Here is a 21,547-nt window from a genome sequence, read left to right on the forward strand (position 1 = left end):
AGTGAAAGATGAAATAACTGTATAATCTAGGTATAGAGAAGAATTTCCAATGTATCACAAAGGCAGAAACATCATAAAGAACAAAATTGATACATATAATACATATGTAAAAACTGATACATAATAGCAAAAACTATTTGAAGGTAACACATAACAAAGGGTTAATAACTATTAATACAACATAAGAACTGTCTGTACCAATCAACAGGAAAGTAAAAACTGATAGAATAAGCAATTTACCACAGAAAAAATATAAATAGCCAACCATAAAAACAATTCAAATGGAAACAAAAATGGCTATCATATTTAATATCTCATTGGTAGAAATTTTATTAAGTTATAGCAAGCTTTCTCACAGTGTGGTCCAAGGATCCCTGAGACCCCTTCAGGGGATCCATGAGGTCAAAATTATTTTCACAATACTAAGAAATTTATTTGCCTTTTCCATTCTCATTCTAAGCGTACAGTGGAATTATCCAGAGGCAAAATGTGGTATCACAACACATGAATGCAAAAGCAAATTTGAGAATCTTGCTGCCTTCTCTTAAGCCACATATTAAAGAGATATGCAAAAATGCAAAGCAGCATAATTTTTCCACTTTTCCTGTTATTCTAGGAAAGAAATATGGTTATAGTTTTCTACCACATTATATTAAATATATTTAATCTGATATAAATAAGTATACATTTAACTATATTTCAAAAAACTGGAAAATGCCATTTTAAAATGAATTAAAAATTACTTAAATTTCTGTTTTAATTTATAATATAATAAATCTTGACAAACATAACCCACATGAATAAAAGCTCTTCGGAGTCCTTTTAATAATAATCAAGTATAGAGGATCCTGAGACCAAAAAGTTTGAAAACTGCTGGGTTATACTATCTAGTATAGGCAGAAACATGAGCATCCTTCAATCAAACATTTCCATTTCTAGGACTTTATTATTAGCAAGTAATCACTGTATATGTATGTAGCCTCAAGGAGTGTCAATGTATTAATAATTCTAATAGTGAAATACTGGAAACAACCTAAATGTCTAACAGTAAGGGACTGGTTACAAAGAAAATTTTACATCTGTACAAAAGAATACTATGTTGCCATGAAAAGTAAGATAAAATAATCCTAATTAATTTTTTTAAAAAGTTGAAAATATGTAAATGAAAAAATATGTTATATGTATACAGTACGCTTCTGTTCCTATTTATAAAAATTATAAAAATATAATTTTTTAAAAATATAAATAAAAAAATATTAAAAAATTTTAAAACTATAATTTTATTATTTTATTTTAATTTTTTTTTCCCCTAAAACTATAATTTTTTAGAATTATATTTTAAGGATGGTTCTCTTCCTCAAGGAGAACTTGCCTCTACTCTATCTGTGGAGTAGATTTTTTTTTTAAATTATCATCTTAAAACTTACACAAAAATACCAGAGCAGCAGTATTCGTAACAGTCAAAACATGGAAACAACTCAAATGTCCACCAACTGATGAATACACAAAATGTAGTATATCCATAAAATAAAGTATTATTCAGCCATAAAAAGAAAACAAAATACTAACACATGCTACAACATGGATGAACCATGAAAACATTATGCTAAGTTGAAAGAAACCACATTATACTAAGTGAAAGCCAGACATGAAAGACCATATATTGTATGATTCTATTTATACAAAATTTTTACAATAGGCAAAATTTATAAAAAGTAGACCAGTGGTTGTCTAGGGTTGGGGAGGGGAGGTACAGGGTAAGGGGGCAAATAGGAAGTGACTGTTAATGGGTTCATAGTTTCTTTTAGGATAATGAAATATTCTAAATTGATTGTGTTGTTTGTTGCAAAACTCTGTGAATATACTGAAAACCAGTGAATTGCACAATTTAAAGATATGAATTGTATCTCAACATAACTTAACATTTATGTTTTTATACATAAAAATCAATCTCTGAAAGATGTTTTCTCAACTACCCTTTCTTACAGCCCCTGAAGTTTAATAGAAGTCCTTTTTTAAGAAAACACATTATAGGTAACTGTAAGTTCTATTTTGCTTGTTTTAAATTTAGGCACTTATTTATAATATTAAATTATTATTTCATATATTTAATATATATTAGATACCACTTATCATATAATTCCTAATACCAAAGCCACAGTTAAATATTAGTGTAGCCACTAACTTAATTTTAATGCATGTCTTTCCTAGACCTAGGATCTTTCTGAAAAGTGAAAATTAAAAGTACATTAAATAAATCTGGATTGCTCTGAATGGGAGTCACACACCCAGAACAGCTAAGTTTCTTAGAAAGGCTGAACCACTTATTTTCATGCTACTAAAAGTTAAAGATATTACCTCATTTCCATTCTCCAGCGTTCCTCTTCCTCTCGTCTTCGCCAGTACTCTTCCTTCTGCATTTGCTTCCTCATTTTCTCTTCTTGAATTTTTCTTGCTCGAATACTAGGCTTTACTTCAACTTGCAAATCTGGATTTACTTTTTTCTGTTAATATAATAAGACATTTAAAAAAAATAGCAGCCCCAACAATCTACATGTATTTTTAATCATACAATTCCACATATTCCTTCATCATAGAGGTTTTTAGTTGCAAATTTTCTATTATAGACTAAAATCGGTATAAGTTGAATCAGAGAAAAGATTCAGAATACATTAACAAAAATTTTTAATTAATGAAGTTTAAAATTATATACTTAGCATGTAAAAAGTAGGTAACTTAGTATTGACCAATAGAAAGTCATATGAAATCCTTAGGGAGACTGTCAGATATTTAAATTTATTTTACAGTTGACCCAGAACAACATGGGTTTGAATTACACAGGTCCATTTATATGCCACACATTTTCTTCTGCTTCAGCTACCCCTAACCCCTCCTCTTCCTCCTCCTACTCAATGTTAAGATGATAAGGATGAAGTCCTTTATGATTATCTACTTCCACTTAACGAATATTAAATATATTTTGTCTTCCGTACGATTTTCTTAATAACATTGTTTTCTCTAGCTTACTTTATTTTGTAAGAATACAGTCCATAATACATATAACATACCAAATATGTGCTAAGACTGTTTATGTTATTGGTAAAGCTTCCAGTCTACACTAGGCTATTAGCAGTTAAGTTTTTGGGGAGTCAAAAGTTAGAAGCAAATTTTCGACCTCATTGTGGTGGTGGTGGGTCAGTGTTCCTAAACAACCGCATTCATTGTTCAAGGGTCAATTGTACTTGTTTATAAACAGATGATTCTAAATGTCTGCGTCATGGTTAAAAAGTTTCGTTTCATATGTAAGTACTAACTTTTAACACTGATTATTGATTTTTTATCCCATCTGTGTTTAAAAGAGAACACATGCATCTGGGGCATTAGTCCAGCCTAGTTAAAAACTTTAAATAGAATATTTGAATTTACCTTAATACTTGAAGTGTATTCAATAAGGAATTCCTAAGATAAGATAAATGAAGGGACTTTCCAACATATCAACTCATCACAAAATTCATTTTTGTGGAAAATCTACCAAAATAAAGGAGGTAGGTGGAGACTTGATACTTTTTTCAAATAGTCTATGTGCAGCAATTATCTTTACGTGATCACTTGATCCAATGTTTCAGTTTTATTCTGCCACAGTTACTAAAACTGATGAGAACATAATCATGTTGTTCTTAGTTATATTTAACAATAAAATAATGATAAATAAAATCCAAACATTTGAGTCTATTTAAATGAGTCTATCGACATGCTAGTCTCAGAATGGGAATTCCTGGACTGGGTAAATTGTGTTTAGATATTTTGTTTTAAATAAAGAATGTTCCAAATTGTTAAAGAAAAAAAAGGTAATGGTTGAAATTATACTCACTTTATATTGAAGTCTGTGTCTTCGTCCTTTTAAGTGCATCTCCTTAGCATTGGGATCATTAAAGCTGCACTCGCATAATTTACAATGGAAGCGAATTACTTTTCCTTCATCATTTCGTACCTTGGTGTAGAAAAAAAATTCAAGAATCTTAACAGAAATGTTATAATAGTTGAAGATTTCGTTCATAAACCCTCACAAATATTTTGATAAAGTTGTCTACAATTAGAATCTGATTTGAGGGGAAAAAAAGTGGCAATGTGTCTAACTTTTAAACAGGATAGAAACTGCAAATGAAAGTAAAAGATGGATTCTTCTTTTTTAAAAATTTTTTAAAGACATGTGGTCTTGCTCTGTTGCCCAGGCTAAAGTGCAGTGGTGGGATGATAGTTTATTGCAGCCTCCAGCTCCTGGGCTCAAGTGATCTCCCAGCTTAGCCTCCTCAGTAGCTGGGACTACAGGCACATGCCACCACAGTCGGCTAATTAAAAGATTTATTTGTAGAGATGAGGTCTCACTATATTGTCCAGGTTGGTCTTGAACTCCTGGGCTCAAGTGATCCTCCTTCCTCATCCTAGCTGGGATTATAGGAGTGAGCCACTGAGCCCTGGAATTTTTAACTGTAGTTTGCAAGATGTGTTACCATATATTTGCTTTTGTAATTATTTTCCATTTTAATATTTTTGCCTACATATAAACATTTAGATTTAAATACAGCTTGATGCTTTCAATTATTTAATAAATAGTTACTGAATACTTGCTACTGGCCAAGTATTGTTCTTGGAGATAAAGATGACTAACAGCATTATTTTGGTATACAAACTTCTCAAAGCTTAGTATTTTATGTATGTAACATTATAGAAAATCAAGATGAATTTTTTCTAACTGCACAATCAGGAGAACAAATAGACTGAAATGTTACTATGGAGTCTATAACGGCTACTAAGTTCAAAGTGTGCCAGCTTTAATACTGGCTCTGAATGTAATTCTCTCAAGTTCAGGATTACTTAGTTACCCAGCATCATCCGACTTTATGGTGTTTTGGCCAAGAATATTTTTTCAGACAGCCAAATCGTACTCTTGTAAGAGATAACACTTCAAGTCAGAGTTGTCTGTGAACTACTTATAAATTAAATAATCCAGGTGTCCACCTTATAAACAAAGTACTCAACATAATATGCAATTTTCCTTGATAGGAAAATGGATGAAAGATCAAATATTTACCCAAAACCTACTATATGCTAGGCACTGTGCTAGGTATTTTAATCTTCACAATTTTGTTGGGGAAAATCCCAATTTTATAGATGTAGACACTGAAGCTCAGAAAACTTATACATGCTCTACAATAAAGTGAAAGTAAACAGTATTACACCACTGTATGGTCTTTCTGCTAACAGAAAATATTTACTCAAGCCCCTTTGAGGTCCCCTCACTCCTCCATTTTACTGAGTTTACCTGGAAAATAGGAATAGTTTTGTAATCAGCCTGAGAAACCAAATAAACTGGTCTTGTTAAGTTGGCAACTATAATTTTACACAGAAAACTAAGTGATTATTCAAAAAGGGAAATACTGGCTCTCTCCATCAACATTTTTGCTGCTCAGAATTTTTTAAACATTTTGTTTTATGATAGTTGAAGAGTATGAGAATGTCCTCCAATAAATGGAACATTATACCACAGTGACAGTGTTAACAAGGAAATGGATATATGAAAATTAGTAAAAAAAAAAATTGTGATGTCACTTGGTCAGGCTTAAAGGGCATTCTTTTATATAACAAAGATTCCTCTGAGATCCTTTCATAAGCAACCTAAATCTAATTAAGTATAATTTAATTTTGCATGTAAAGCATGCTTGCAACAAAGTGACACTTTTTCCTTTATCTAATTTCGCAGCAATGGAATTTTCAAACAGATTACCTCCTCCACATAATCATGGCCCACTGGCTGCACATCACTTTGCAAAGCAGCAAGAGACGCAGGTGTGACTGGTTCTGACACTGTATCTGGCTTTACTTCTGGAATTTGGACGGTAGAAGTGACAGGAGTACTTTTAACACATTCAGTTCCTTTTAAGTCGTCTGATTTATTTCCTGTTGACTGCAGCTTATTACCACCTAGAAAAGCAAAAAATTACTGTAATTTTATTTTTATAGAATTACATAAACCTGATACAATGAAAACCTCAGATAAAGTTCTTATCTTTTCTACCAACAGTCAAACTACTGTTTGACATACAATAGATAAGAATTTTGAAGAACCACATAAACTAGCTGTTTTTATCCTATTAATGAAATACATTTCTGAATTTTTTCCTTCTCCATTTCTGAACATCCAATGACATGCCCCCACAACTCCCCATATGCTAAAAGTGAACAGCAAATATCTGAACTGTTAGAGACTAAGCCTAACTCATGTTTGTATCCTTAGTTCCTTGGCAAATCACTAAACAAATGAATAGTATTTATTCCTTTTAAAAAAGATAAGTCCAATGATTAGTTTTCTCTGAAAATTTAATTCAAATAAAGTTTTCCACTAAAGTTCTCTTTCCACTAAGATGGAAAGAGAACCAGTTTAGGTTTTATCACTGCTTATTTCCTTCAACTGATTATTTGCTAAAATCAGATATGAACTTACATCAAGAGTTATTTATAATACAAAACTTTTTTTTCGTTGTTCTGAACTGAATTATAAATAACCTCAAAAACTGAAGTAGAACTGTCAATGATAGATTCCATTTTAATCATCTGTTAAACTTACTTAAATAACTGTCCAAGAGAGTACCATATTATGAATTTTCTGCTTTTAAACCTTTCTTTCAAAATCATTTTTAAGTATCTACAACAGTCTTGATGCTGTCATAAGTTCTAGTAATAGAGTAAGAATAAGACAATGTCGCTGCCTTTGAAGTGCCCACACTTTAAGGGAAGAAAGAAATAATTATAATGTGATACATGCTGCAGTAAGTATGAACTGGATATTGTGGAAATGTAGAGGAATGGAGCCACCATACTCTTTCCTGTTAAGAAAGGGTGTGACTTGAACTGGGATTTGAAAGAAGAATGAATATGAACAGGTCAGGAAGAAAGAAGACAATGATGTCTGCACAGAAAAAGGCATGTAAATAAAACTACTGCATCAATGCATTAAAAAGACTATGATAAATTCAAGGAAGAGTCAGTGATTTGAGATGACATACTACCTAGGAAAAAGTGTTAAGATATGAGGCTGGAAAGGTAAGAAGAGGTTAGATTATGAAGGGCCTTGTATGATATAATTAAGGAATACAGACTTTATCCTATTGCAAGGGGAAGGCCACGGAAGAGTTTTAACCAGAAGACTAGACAATTTTATAGGTATTTTAATAAAATAACTGACGAAAGTTAAGTTTGAAGAATATGTGGAAGAGACTGGTTGCAATAAGAGACAAAGCTCTAAGGAATAGACTTTGTAGGCCTAAAAAGGCAATGGTAATAAAGAAGAAAAGATATTTTTTGTAGAAATATTGTACAGATAGAAACAAAAAGACTAGGTAAACAGCTGGAGGAGACAATAAAAAAAGAAGAAATAACGTTAGTAAAGTTTTCCATTTGAGAAATCAGCAATTTTATGAGATTATTTCATGGTACTCTTGTGATGAATTAATGGGTTAGAAGGGGACACATGGGAAGGCATCTACAGAGATGTATACTCGATGACCAGAGAATACCTGAAACATGGCACTCCAACTCAGTGGGAGTTTTGAACTTGCTAAAAAGATTTTAAAGTCACTTTACACATGGGAACGAATGAGACCGTCCATGAAGACTGGAGCAGAGTAAGATGAAAGTCAGGGTTGGAATTTTAGTAACACTATCATTTAATGAACATGCAGGCAGGAGAACCAATGAAGACAACTGAGAAAGGGACAGGGACATACAATTGAGAGAGAAATATATATTAAGCTTTAAGGCACAGCAGTCAACTGTGTCAAATATTAGGGAAGTCAATAGGATGAAACAGAAAACTGGCCACTGGATTTGGCAATCAAGTCTTTGGTGAAGAGAGTCTCAGAAAGGGGTAGAGTGGAAACAGCATAGGAGACTGAGGATTGGGTAGGAAGTACAGAAGCAGAGAAAGACTTAGGTTAACAGCTTGAGACTACAGAAATGGGAAACGGTCTGTGTGTGTGCTTTTTTTAAGTTTTTTAATGACCAGGGAAGAGACAGGTGTATCTGTATGGCTGAAGGGAAGAAACCAGTAGAGGACAGACTAAAAATTTAAAAAACAAAAAAACCCCACAAAACAGGCAGATGTGTGAAAGAGTAAGGTCCCAGACAAAAGGGAGAAGATGGGACCAAGAACATAAACAGAAAGGTTAGCGCTGCAATGGAGGAGAAACACCACTTTAACAGAGTTAGGAGGAACACAGAGAATATTCAGTACTTGCCAACAAAGTTTATTTTGGGGGTAGATGTTTTCTTGGCAGCCATATTTGTAGGCACTGCTGATACTTTAGTGTTAGATGTGCTATTAAGAGACGAGTTTCCTGTAGTCGTGAGACCCTTTACTGAAGAAGTTGCAATTGATGAAGTATTCACAGTACAATTGCTTGCTGCAATGCTTGAAGGAGAGGCAGTTGGTTTTGAAGCAGATACAGCTGTTGAAGATGTGGCTTGGCTAACAACGTTTGGTTCTGTTGAAGGAATAGGTTTACCAAGTTTTGTGTGTAATTTAACCACCTATAAAACAAAAGCACATTTGTCAGGAAACTCAAAAGTGTAGATTTTGAAGTCTGTCTGGAACAACATTATGGAATAAAATTCTAAACTATATTTTTCTTTGTTGTATTTTTTCTGTTACATGTTTTTATACACAAAACTCATTGTTTTCAAGATAATTTCTGTGAGGCAGATATGGGTACATATACCGTCTACTACAAGGTGAGGAAACTACGGCAGAGAAAGATGAAACGACTTGGCTAAACGTATACAGTCTATAATTAAGATGAAAGGAGGAAAATAATCACATGAAAATTTCTAATTACTGAGATAAATGGCTTAGTTCAATGGTAAGAAAGGTCTCCAGTCCTTGACTCTTTAAGCAATGACTATTCAGTGTTACCTTTACGTATTATTAGCAGCTTATAATGCACTCACAGTTTTCAAAATCTGAAGCCACCTTTAGCTAAATCCCCATGGAAAAAGCAAAAGAAAACAGACTAAGACATAAGGGCGTGTGGGAAAAAAACACCTACTTTCTGATGCTTAGCACCACGAATGTGGGCAGCATATGCATCTGCTCCTGTACAAGACACATCACAGAGCTCACAACGTAGCTGATTTTGAGTCCCACGAGTAGAGTTGTTGCTGCTGCTGGTATTTTGTGAGGCTTTCAATGCAGCTTCTTTTTTTTTATGTTTCTGTCCTTCTAAATGTTCTTTATAAGTCTGTTTCAAACAAAAAGGACAAACTTTGCTTCACTAATTTTCTTATTACATCATCTAAGATTATTCAGTTCTCAAATCTCTAATATTCTTTTAAAAAACTAAACAAATTTTAAAAGCAGTTGAAAAGGGGCATATAGCATTTCCTACATATGTGATATATTTGTGGTTCTCTGTACCTTGTTTCCCAAGAATACATTTATATAACACTGAATTAAAAAGCACTTTCATACATAGCCACAATATAGTATAAAGGCAATAGCTTTCAGTTTCAAGAATTGGTATCTTTTATGGCTTATGTATAATGTTGGACAGAGAATGCTAAGACAGTTATCATTCCACAAAGAAATTATTTAATTACAGGATGTAGATGGGGGGAATGTACTTACACTATTAGAAGAAAAAAAAGTTACTGTATGCTAACAAGATTCTTTACAAACGGGTATGTTTATTTATAAAACGGACTTTTCTAATTCAGAATGTATTTTGACATAGAATTTATATTAGAATCCAGGCCACCCTGAACAAAAGCTTATTTAAAGTACATAAGAGCCAAAACTATATATACTTGCGAGGAAAAAGTAATTATGGTAACATTAGCCAACAAAATAGCAAAATTATATATTAAAAATCACCTTGAAGGAATATGATTGAGGAAGGTAGTTAATTAAAATGAGAGAAGAACAGCTGGGCAATTTTGTTTTGGTTTTTTGAGTGGGGCCAAATGGCTTCTCTTTCATATTTTATGTTTAAAATTGTTTTTAAGAGACAATGATTAACATAAAATTGTATGTTCATCATACAATTTCAGAGCCGGGTGGGACTTTGGAAATTATCTAAAACAATGATTTTCTAATTCTTAAACATAAGAATCCTTTCTCCAAATGAAATCTTATAGACCAGTAGGGAAAGTTGCTGTTTTTAAAACAAAGAAGACCTAAGGCCCAGCCATTTGATTCTCCTCTCATTATTTGAAGCGGCTCTATGAAGCAGTTTGAGCCACAACTATATAGGAAAAGTACTTTTTAAATAAGTGAGAAAACAAAAGTGCAAAGAAGTTAAGGTCTCTAACATGCCCAAGGCCACATGGTTAGTGGCAAGCCAGAACTTCAATCTTGGCCCCCTAAATATGAATCAACTTACACTTCCCCTTATGTCCACACCTAGTCTCTCACAATCTCAATGATATTTTTCTCTAAGGCTCATTAACCCCTTAAGGTACCCTTAGCCTATTCTTCTGTACCCATCCAGCACCCTCAAATCAATGGTCAGCCTCATATATGCTCATTCCAAATGCTGCTGTTGACCTGTCACCCTAGTGTCATGTTCTATTCTTTCATATGGATACCCACATAGTCAATAAATCTCTTATGTTAGTGTCTGGCACTCATGACACCATCCCCTCTGAACAGTCAAAAAATAGTAAGAAACACTCCTCAAATACTAAGACCATTATTATTGCTCCCTTCCATGTTTACCCTGTGTCCCTGCAAACATTCCTCATCTGTCCCCACCAGCCACGCAATCCACAATAAAACCATTTCCTATCATACTCATAACAGGGAGAGAGAAAGTTTTATGTATTTAGCCACATACATTATGTTCCCTAATTTGGTGTAACTCAGGGAATGCTAGTAATTAAAAATACTCCAAAAATTCAGTAGTAAAAATAGAACTACTCCAGTAAATTAAAAAGAATGTACATAAGTGAGGCAGAGGTGAGAGACAGATATAACTTGAAGAAACTACTAGAGAGTCAAAATCTGATCTTTTCTTTTCAAATAACATGACTTTTATCTGCCAAGCTGTTTACCAAATTTTTATATAAAAACTAGATGCTCTTAGAGTAATAACAAATAAGGCTGGGAAGGGAGTTTAGCTTCCCATTAGCTTTTATAAACAAATTCATCCATTTTAAGGTTTAGCAACCAGGAACAAAACAACATCAAAAAGAAATAAAGGCCCTGCATGCTTCATTAGTTGGTATTTTTGAAAAAGACACTTCCCTCACATCTTTCTTGATCCCAAAGTACCTATTCCTCTCATGGAAGAGGTTACAGAAACAAGTAACATTCTGTAAGACATATAGAAAAGTCAGTCTCATTAGAAATACAATCCTGAAAAATTATAGGTTAGCAGTAACCAATTATCTTAAGTTGGAGAATTTTGTATAAAGGCTTTACAAAGTTAAGTTACAGATGCTAAAGATGAAATGAAATAAAAATTCAATCTTACTCCCAAATTCCAAATAATTTGATTATAAAACTTTTTAACTAAATTTAAGCTTCAAAGAGCGAAGTCTCCTTCCTGAAAAAAGCTCACTTTGCCCATTTATCATTTACATTCATAATCATTTTTACAGTTTTTTTTCCTGAATACAATTCTCATTATCTCAATACAAGTAGTTTAAAATCAGTGTTTAACAAAATATATGTACATTAGCTGAAAGCTAATGGGAAAGAAAATGTAAATCTCTTTGTAGGCATAAGAGTTAGAATATCAACCATACTTAACTATCAAAAATAACCACTGAAGACTCATGGTTTAACATACAACATAAGTACCTGTGGTCCAGCACAGCTGATCTTACAAACATCACAATAGTGAATCTGGGGTGGTTTGGGAGGCTGTTTTGGTTTCAGTTGTTTATTTTGGAATGGTGCTTTTTTAGTAAAGGTGGTCCCTGTCCAGGCAGCTGTTGCAGCAGCAGCAGCAGCTGCTGCTGCTGCCTGCTTCTGTTGCTGCTGCTGCTGTTGATAGTAGGAAGATGCAGCTGAATACACTGCTGCTTCATAACCTGAATAAGACGTACCTTACAAATAAAATCAAACAAAAATTACGTTACATAATTATAGAAGGACAAGTTAAATGTTCGTTAAAAATTTAAACTCAATAAATGCTGTAATAATGGTAAATTTACATGTGCATATTTACAAATAATGCATATCTCACAGAACCCAGAAAAAAAATCTTATCTTTCTTCTCTGTAAGTCACTCAATAAGTATTTATTCTGCGCATGCCAGGTGCTATAGAGGCATAAGATTTGGTCCCTGCCTTGAAGAAACTTATAGTTCAATTGGAGGGATGCGAAAGAGTGACAAACTTATGTGGTTACAATATCTGTTTATAATTTCCCAAGTGCAACAAACTTCCGAACACAATTTGGGACATGTTGGATTTGAGGAAGAATTGTTTAAGTAGAATACTAGATCGGAAAAACAAAAACTCATGAAAGTAAGATTTGACATGTTTGATGGCTAAGAGGATAAAAGAAGAAGAAAACATACAAAGATGACGCCAAGATTTTGAGCCCCATTGATCAACTGATGGGCTGTATAACTGATAAAAGCAAGAAGCTGACAGAAGCTAGTTTGAGGAGGCAAGGTAAATAAAGCTCAGTATAAATTTGTGATATGGAACTGGAGATCAGATGAAAATATAGGACAACTGTCAAAAGAATTTGGAATTAAGGACCAATACACTGGTTTCTCATCTTCCAAAAGATGAAAAAGCACTGTGTTTTCTGGTTAAACGTATGGATTCTATATATTTCCATTGTTCAGAGTCTCCACTGAGAAAGTACATTATGCTACCTAATGACATAATATACATCTAATGTTTATGTTCAGGGATTTACAGATTTTATCATCTGTAAACATTTTAAATTTGACAAAGTTGCTGATTATATATATAAGCCTATCTGAAAACTTGAAAACTCACCACTTCTAAGCTAACATCTCTGGAAATCTGATAAACTCTCTTATTCACCACATTTCAGAGACTTCTTTAGATTTCTTTATTCCCTTAAGTAATAATGGGTGGGCACAGAGTGATCTAAGCCTCAAGAGAGAGATTCTTACACTTGCCAGGATAGTACAGAAGAACTACTTAAGGAATGGTGCTTTTAGTAAAGGTGGTCTCTCAAATGCAGACTGGTATACTGAAAAGACTTATGACCCACTAACTCTAATAAATCTATACACACAGGGAAGAAAACAAGAATTGGAAGGGTGAGAGCTAAGATGCATGTAAAATCAGAATCACAGCAATCTGGAACTAGACATATCCAGGAGAGAAAGAAGTCTCACAACTTTTAGGGAATGCCTTCCTAGACTTTTATGTCAGGTTGTTATAGTATATAAATACTCATGAAGTTTTAAGATAGAAAGTAGGGTAACAGACAAGAAAACATCTGAAATGAAAGTGGGCAGACTTATATCAATGATAAGCACATGATCAGATTTTTTAAAAAATCAGAAAACAACTGATATGATTAGTTAAAAGAAAAAAATATAGATCAATAACTTTTTACTGGCAGTCCTCAATTACTTAAGAATGTGATAAAAGAAAATAATTAAGCTCACAGACAAATGATTCCAAAGTTTATAGGCAAAAACATATAGTTTAAATTTCACTGTTAAAAAAATACCATAAAATTGCCAATTGAAAATAATAAAGCTGTTTTTAGATTAACAATGATTAGGACCATGATTTATTTATTTATTTTTTTTTTGAGACAGAGTCTTACTCTGTTGCCCTGGCTAGAGTGCCGTGGCATCAGCCTAGCTCACAGCAACCTCAAACTCCTGGGCTCAAGCGATCCTCCTGCCTCAGCCTCCCGAGTAACTGGGGCTACAGGTATGTACCACCATGCCCGGCTAATTTTTTCTATATATTTTTTAGTTGTCCAGCTAATTTTCATTCTATTTTCAGTAGAGATGGGGTCTTGCTCTTGCTCAGGCTGGTCTCGAACTCCTGACCTCGAGCTATCCACCCGCCTCGGCCTCCCAGAGTGTTAGGATTACAGGCGTGAGCCACCGCGCCTGGCCAGGACCATGATTTTTATATGAAATCTTTACAATAGACATTTTCCAAATGACTTTTAGTTCTTTTGTACAGAAAACTGTAAAAATGCCACTTAAATATAACTTTATTAATTATGTATCAAGGGAAAAAAAGGTAGAATAAGCGCAACAGATGCCAACAGTGATGGATGACTAGGTCTTCTAGTTTTTTTAAATCAATAGTTCACAATATGAGAAGCAATATGCCAGGCACAGTGTAGTTTTCAGAACAAATCTAATAAGGCAGGTGAGAAAATCTTACTATCCTTACTTTACAGATCAGAAAACTGAGGCTTAGAGATTGTGAGATCCTTTAAACACTGAACTAATTCATCCACAAAAATCACCAGGTTGGGGCGGGCGCGGTGGCTCACGCCTGTAATCCTAGCACTCTGGGAGGCCGAGGCGGGTGGATAGCTCGAGGTCAGGAGTTCGAGACCAGCCTGAGCAAGAGCGAGACCCCGTCTCTACTAAAAAAATAGAAAGAAATTGGCCGGGCGCGGTGGCTCACGCCTGTAATCCTAGCACTCTGGGAGGCCGAGGCGGGTGGATTGCTCAAGGTCAAGAGTTCGAGACCAGCCTGAGCGAGACCCCGTCTCTACTAAAAATAGAAAGACATTATATGGACACCTAAAAATCTATATAGAAAAAATTAGCCGGGCATAGTGGCGCATGCCTGTAGTCCCAGCTACTCGGGAGGCTGAGGCAGTAGGATCGCTTAAGCCCAGGAGTTTGAGGTTGCTGTGAGCTAAGCTGACGCCACGGCACTCACTCTAGCCTGGGCAACAAAGTGAGACTCTGTCTCAACAAAAAAAAAAAAAAAATAGAAAGAAATTATATGGACAGCTAAAAATATATATGCAGAAAAAAATTAGCCGGGCATGGTGGCGCATGCCTGTAGTCCCAGCTACTCGAGAGGCTGAGGCAGTAGGATCGCTTAAGCCCAGGAGTTTGAGGTTGCTGTGAGCTAGGCTGACGTCACGGCACTCACTCTAGCCAGGGCAACAAAGCGACACTACACTCTGTCTCAAAAAAAAAAAAAAAAAAAAAAAGAAAAAAATCACCAGGTTAAGCTTAATATTTTTAAAATAATCTTCATTTGCACACAGGTAGTCTAAAACTAATAAAAGGCAAGTTTAATTATAGTTTACTACTTAGTTTAAAAAAAAAAATCAAAGCATGAACTAAAAGGTGGGCTAAAGATTCTGGACCTCTGTTAAAGAACACCTTAAATTTTCCTATGACCACTAACAAACAAATGTACATTTCTTGTAAAAGTACTGTGAGAAAACAAACATAAGGCTGTGTCTACAAATTAAGTAAATGCTCAATTTTTGGAAACTAAAATAGGTTCACTTAAAAAAATACTTTGATTAAAAATGCTTACCAACTAGTAAGTTATATTATTAGAACTGCTGAAATATAATTTTTAAATGTATAATATCATAAACAAAAACACATCATTTCAACAGTAAACCCATCATGCTACAAGTCCCCATTTAGTAAACAGCAATATTCCAGAACTCATTTTAATCAGATAAAAAGAATACCTGACCTAAATTGTAGCTGCTAAATGCTGCAGATATAGAACTCAGAAGCCTTAACAATGATTTCTCTGGATGGCAGTTTAACATTGTGTATCACATAATCTTTAAAAAGTACCTATTCTTTGCCATAACAGTTCCACATCTAGGAATTTATTCTAGGGAAATGAGAGAAAATGAACAAATCTTTACATAAAAGGATTGTTCTACACTGTGCTGTTTCCAGTTTTTCTCTAATATAAAATTAAATGTCCCCAAATATACGCTTTAAAGATATAGTACATCCACACAGTAAAATACGATGTAGCCATTAAAATGGTTTCTAAATACCACTGGCATTTATAAGAAACCAAGGCTTCTTTGTGAAATGACTGATTGTGAGTCCAGGGCAGGGAAAGCTCAATATATGTAACAACTTACAGTGCCAAAAAGGAATGAAGTATTCAAAAATTAATGAGGACATGTCAAAAAGACTCTGGAGTTGATTTGAAAAGGATCCCATTGGCCAAATTGGAACAATGTGAGCCTTAAAGAGAGAAATGAGAGTAATGGATTATACTACAGTCGGCTCTCCATATTCATGGGTTCTGCAACCATGGCTTCAATCCACCGTAGATTGAAAACATTCAAGGGGGAAAAAAAACAGTAAAAAATACGATAAAAAATAATACAAATAAAAAACCTCAGCACAGTGTAACAACTATTTACACAGCATTTACATTGTATTAGGTATTATTAGTAATCTAAAGATGATTTCAAATATATACAAAAGGACGTAAGTCATATGCAAACACTAGACCACCACTTTATATAAGGGACTCAAGCATCTGAGGATTCATGTGGGAACCAGTCCCACACGAATACAGGGGACAACTGTACATTGAATAAAACAGAATGGGTCCATACCAATATCAAAAAAAGAAGTGGGAAGAAGAGACTCTTCTTTGGAGAAGGATGCCTAAGAATCAATGTGAAAGAATTTTGCAACTGCCACTGTAGAAAGTGATTCAGTTAGAGATTTTCAAAGGATCTAACACCATAGGGTGAGAGGTCACTGGGCAACAGGCCCACAGAATACTTATTAATTACAAAAAGAAAAGGTATTTTTATAATGAAAAGATCTGGTAGACACCACTTTAACCAGTGAAGGCATCATCCATCAATAAGGAATAAGCTGATATTATTATGTAATGAAATGGAAAACTACTCTTGCCTAAAAAACTGCCTGAATCTAAACATAAATCATCAGGTAAATCCAGATTGTGGCATATTCTGTAAGACAACTGGCCTGAACTCTTCAAAAATGTCAATTTCATGAGAGACAAGATAAAAATAGGGGATTGCTCTAGATTAAAGGAAACTAACAAGCTATGACAACCAAATACAATCCATGATCCTTGATTGGACCAGAAATAAAGCACAAACATAAACACATACATAGAAAACACTTATAAAGCCCAGCCATAAAAGACATTTTTGGACAAATGGGAAAATTTATATATTAGATAGTTTCCGTATTCAATTCCTTTTTTACAATAATGGCATTGTGGCTATATAAAAGAATGTCCTTATTATTGGGAAATACATTCTGAAGAATTCAGGGCAAAGTACTATGTCATCTACAACTTATAATACATACTGTTGAACCACTTGAAAACAGGTTTTAAGAGAAAGGAGAGAGAAAAAGTTGGGGAAAACATTAATCAAAGGAATAATATATCTCTAAACTTAGTGACATGGGAAGAACATTCACAGTGACAAGAAAGCAGTTTATAGAATCACAGGCAAAAGATAAATTCATTTTTATAAACAATGACATTTATATATGTATATTACATGGAAGTATATGCAGAGAGACATGCACTAAAATGTTAATGACAATTAGTGTCCAGGGGCAGATGTCTAGTGGTTTAACTTTTTTCTTTATCTACAGTTTCTAATTTTAAAATAATGATATACTAGTCATATAATAAAGCAATAAACAAAGATTATCTTCATACTGTGTAAGCAACAAGACAGAGAAAGAACATGTCCGAGAGAGAAAGGAGAGAGAGGAAGCCCAAGTAAGAGAAAAACAATGAATAGGAAAGGCTACTCTGGTACTTCCTATTTTGTTGAAGCTAATGTAGACATTTAAAAAAATTAGTGCAATGAAAATCAGATTTCATGGTTACAATTACAGCTAGTAAACCAGATAGAAAAGGCCAGAAAAAATCTGAAATGAAATATGTATAAATTCTAACAAATTTAATAGTTTCTTGATACCTTAACAAAAGATTTTTCCTGTAGAGGGAATATCTTTGACTATGTCTTTAATAGATTATAAAATGCCTTTCTATCCTAAGTCCCTTTGATTAGGTCCTCATCATTCACCAGTCCAGCAAGAGTTCTCAAAGTTGTCTCCTCACTCCAATTCATTTCCATGTGGTTGTCACAGTTAACTTACAAATCTGCTCCCATTGCTCCATTTCTTAAGATCTCCTCTGTGGCACCATTTCTGCCAGTAAGATAAAGACAGACACCACAGCGGAGCACACAAAGCTTTAGACACCGACATTTCTAGCCTCATCTCCTGATATTTACCCCACGTATCTTGTATTCTAGCCACAACAAACTGCTGTTCTCAAACACTCCGTGCCTGCCTATTCATCATTGTATTCCTAGCACCCTAAAGTAGGAGACAAGAAATCTCTGAGAAATAAAGTGTCATTCAGGGCTTATCCTCTGAAAAATAAATAATAAAAATTGGCTTTTAAAAAATTTCAGTAGCTAGGCTTCTTCTAATACACAACCTACAACAAAGTATTTTTTTTTTTTTTTTAAGAGTCTCGCTCTGTTGCCCAGGCTAGAGTGAGTGCCGTGGCGTCCTCCTAGCTCACAGCAACCTCAAACTCCTGGGCTCAAGCAATCCTACTGCCTCAGCCTCCCGAGTAGCTGGGACTACAGGCATGCACCACCATGCCAGGCTAATTTTTTTCTATATATTTTTTTAGTTGTCCATATCATTTCTTCTATTTTTAGTAGAGACGGGGTCTCACTCTTGCTCAGGCTGGTCTCGAACTCCTGAGCTCAAAGGATCCGCCCGCCTTGGCCTCCCAAGTGCTAGGATTACAGGCGTGAGCCACCGCGCCCGGCCCAACAAAGTATTAAGAGGTAAGAACTGGCCAGGTGCGATGGCACATGCCTATACTCCCAGCTTATTTGGGAGACTGAGGCCGGAGGATCGCTAGAGCCCAGGAGTTTGGGCTGTGGTGTGCTATGCTGATCAAGTGTCTGCACTAAGTTTGGCATCAATATGGTGATATCCCAGGAGCAGGGGACCACCCAATTGCCTAAAGAGGGGTGAATCCACCCAGGGTCAAAAATGGAAGTCAAAATAACCGTGCTGATCAGTAGTGGGACTGTGCCTGTAAATAGCCACTGCACTTGAGCCTGGCAACACAGCAAGACCTTGTCTCTTTAAAAAAAAAAAAAAAAAAGAGGTAAGGCTGTGCATGGTGGCTCACACCTGTAATCCTAGCACTCTGAGAGGCCGAGGCGGGAGGATAGCTTTAGTTCAGGAGTTCGAGACCAGCCTGAGCAAGAGCGAGACCCCGTCTCTATTAAAAATAGAAAAAATTAGCTGGGTGTGGTGGCACATGCCTGTAGTCCCAGCTACTCAAGAGGCTGAGGCAGGAGGATTGCTCAAGCCCAGGAGTTTGAGGTTGCTGTAAGCTCTGATGATGCCACAGCACTCTATTCAGGGCAACGGAGTGAGACTCTGTCGGCGGGGGAGGGGGGGGAGTTAAGAACTGAAATTGCCTGTGCCACCTTAAATCTTCCATGGAACAAGACAGAGTATTAAGGAATAAATAAAATGCAAAACAACAATAACAAACCACATAGCAGTACAAAGCGAGTGTCTACAAAAAACCAATTTGTGATTTTAATCACCATAATACTGTGAACTAAATCAGCTAAAAATGAGTAAGAGTAGTGGACATAATAAACTTTTAGTGATCATACTTTTCTAGGGGAAATATTTAATTATTTAAGGAAAATAAAGCTACTCCGTCCTTCCAAGAGGTATGTTACATAACCACCATCTTATGAATGTTTACAAAAGGACACCGGTATTTTCATGATTACTTATCCCTGATAATAAATATAAAGAAACAGTTCTTTGACGGCCTAGACAAACCATACAAATAATTCGTGGTATTCCCTGAGTGTTAACCTTGATTTTTCAAATTCATTTGGAAAAAGTCAGAAGGGAAATGATCCTGTAGAAGACTGGCTGTTATTTCCTCTAATTGCAATGCTAGACCCAAGACTCATAACTAGCTTTCATATCCCCAAAGAGCATTTTATACTCTAAGATCTTCTGTTTTTTGTTTTTGTATTTTTAAAAAGCTTACAACTTACAGTATGGTCCATCTGTCATATTATGCACATATTTTTATATTAATACCTATCAATTAATTTAATTCCTATTATTAGAAGTAAAATAATTCTGCAGAAAATCAAGATAGTTTCTACTAAGTCTCTAATTTGTTTACTCATTTAAACAGAGTTCATCAGCCTTACCAGAATAAGTAACTGCTGTGGTACTATAAGTAGCACTCTGAGTATAAGATGGCACCACAGTAGCCGCAGCTGCTACTGGTTGTACGGTGGAGGATACAGGATAAATGGAGAAAGTAGTGGTAGCTGGACTTGGTGTGGCTGGTTTTATGGCTGTCACTTGTCGAGTTTGCTGGGCTTGAGTATACTGAGTTGCACCTTGGCTATAACCTGCTTTGGGGGCTAAAGTGGGAAAGAGACACCAGAAAATTAGTAGAGTAAGCCACTACAGTTACTGTACCAATATCCCTAAACGTGGAAAGAATAGGTCTAAACATCATTAACTATAAATGTTATGCCAGCAATTTCTTCTTGGCAAAAGAGGTAAAATTCTTATTACCAACATAAATAAAGTACATAAACTAATTTACCCTCTTTTCCTAAATGCTTTCTATGTATTTCCAAAATGATTATTTTGGCAACATTTACAACTAAGTGAAATAGTAGTACTAATTACAACTGGTAGAAATAAAGTTTTTTGAAAAGGGGTGTGAGTGTGTTTAGGTTAGTCAGTCTACTTGTGAGTTAGGTTTAATGCTGGAAAAAAAATGCAGAGAGGGTCAAAGTATAAAGTAAAAACTTCAAAAATGTTTAATGACATGGAACTTGTTCATTTATCATTCATTGAATTTATCCATAGTAAATGTCAATCTAATCCTAACTCACAAGGTGCTACTGACTTAATTTTTCAAATGTCAACAGTGTATGTACAGTTATTCTTAACTGGCTACTGTTAATGTCTCTGCAAAACTTTCTACTTCCTTTGACCATATTCAAAACAATGTATTTTCAAAGAATCGTATGAGCCTTACTATCCATCACTAAATTAATCAGTTAAATTAACAATTAATCGCTTATAATGATCACTGAAACACATAAATGTTATTTCTGAGAAAGGCCCAAATGACAGGAGGCCAAAGTCATTTTATGCTCAGTTAAGTAAAGATACCTTACAGTTTTTATCTGTATCTGCTTAGGAAATTTGATCCATATAGCACACAGATGAGTATTTTACAGAGGAGACTAACATCCAAGAGCTAAATGACTTACAAAAGTCACATAGTCAATATCAGAACTTAGGCTAAAACAAGATCTTCTGACTCTTAGATAATTTAGCACTCTTAAGCATCATCTAACCTTAGTAATTAACCAGGAAGTTCCCCATAGATTATTATACACACAAATCAACAGAGATGAGACCATAAGAAAAGTCAGTCATTATAATTCAAAATATTTTAAAACCACTTTTAAGGAACTCATAAAATC

At 34.7% G+C, this 21,547-nt stretch overlaps 1 protein-coding gene across 2 annotated transcripts in view; it reads right to left on the reverse strand.

The window, feature by feature from the left end:
• Positions 1–21,547, reverse strand: part of ZFR (zinc finger RNA binding protein) — an 84,018-nt gene that overhangs the window by 35,247 nt on the left and 27,224 nt on the right. For both annotated transcript variants that reach the window (XR_011235924.1, XM_069492062.1), the window contains exons 5-11: positions 20,246–20,464; positions 11,855–12,102; positions 9,102–9,293; positions 8,295–8,586; positions 5,786–5,982; positions 3,872–3,991; positions 2,359–2,504 (exon numbers count right to left, since the gene is read on the reverse strand). Coding sequence is in view for 1 of the 2 variants with exons in the window: in XM_069492062.1 (XP_069348163.1) it covers positions 2,359–2,504; positions 3,872–3,991; positions 5,786–5,982; positions 8,295–8,586; positions 9,102–9,293; positions 11,855–12,102; positions 20,246–20,464 (1,414 nt within the window). In the remaining variant the exon portion in view is untranslated. The remainder of the gene's footprint in view (positions 1–2,358; positions 2,505–3,871; positions 3,992–5,785; positions 5,983–8,294; positions 8,587–9,101; positions 9,294–11,854; positions 12,103–20,245; positions 20,465–21,547) is intronic.

This window comes from Eulemur rufifrons, chromosome 17, assembly GCF_041146395.1.
Source record: "Eulemur rufifrons isolate Redbay chromosome 17, OSU_ERuf_1, whole genome shotgun sequence".
Classification (NCBI taxonomy): Eukaryota; Metazoa; Chordata; class Mammalia; order Primates; family Lemuridae; genus Eulemur; species Eulemur rufifrons.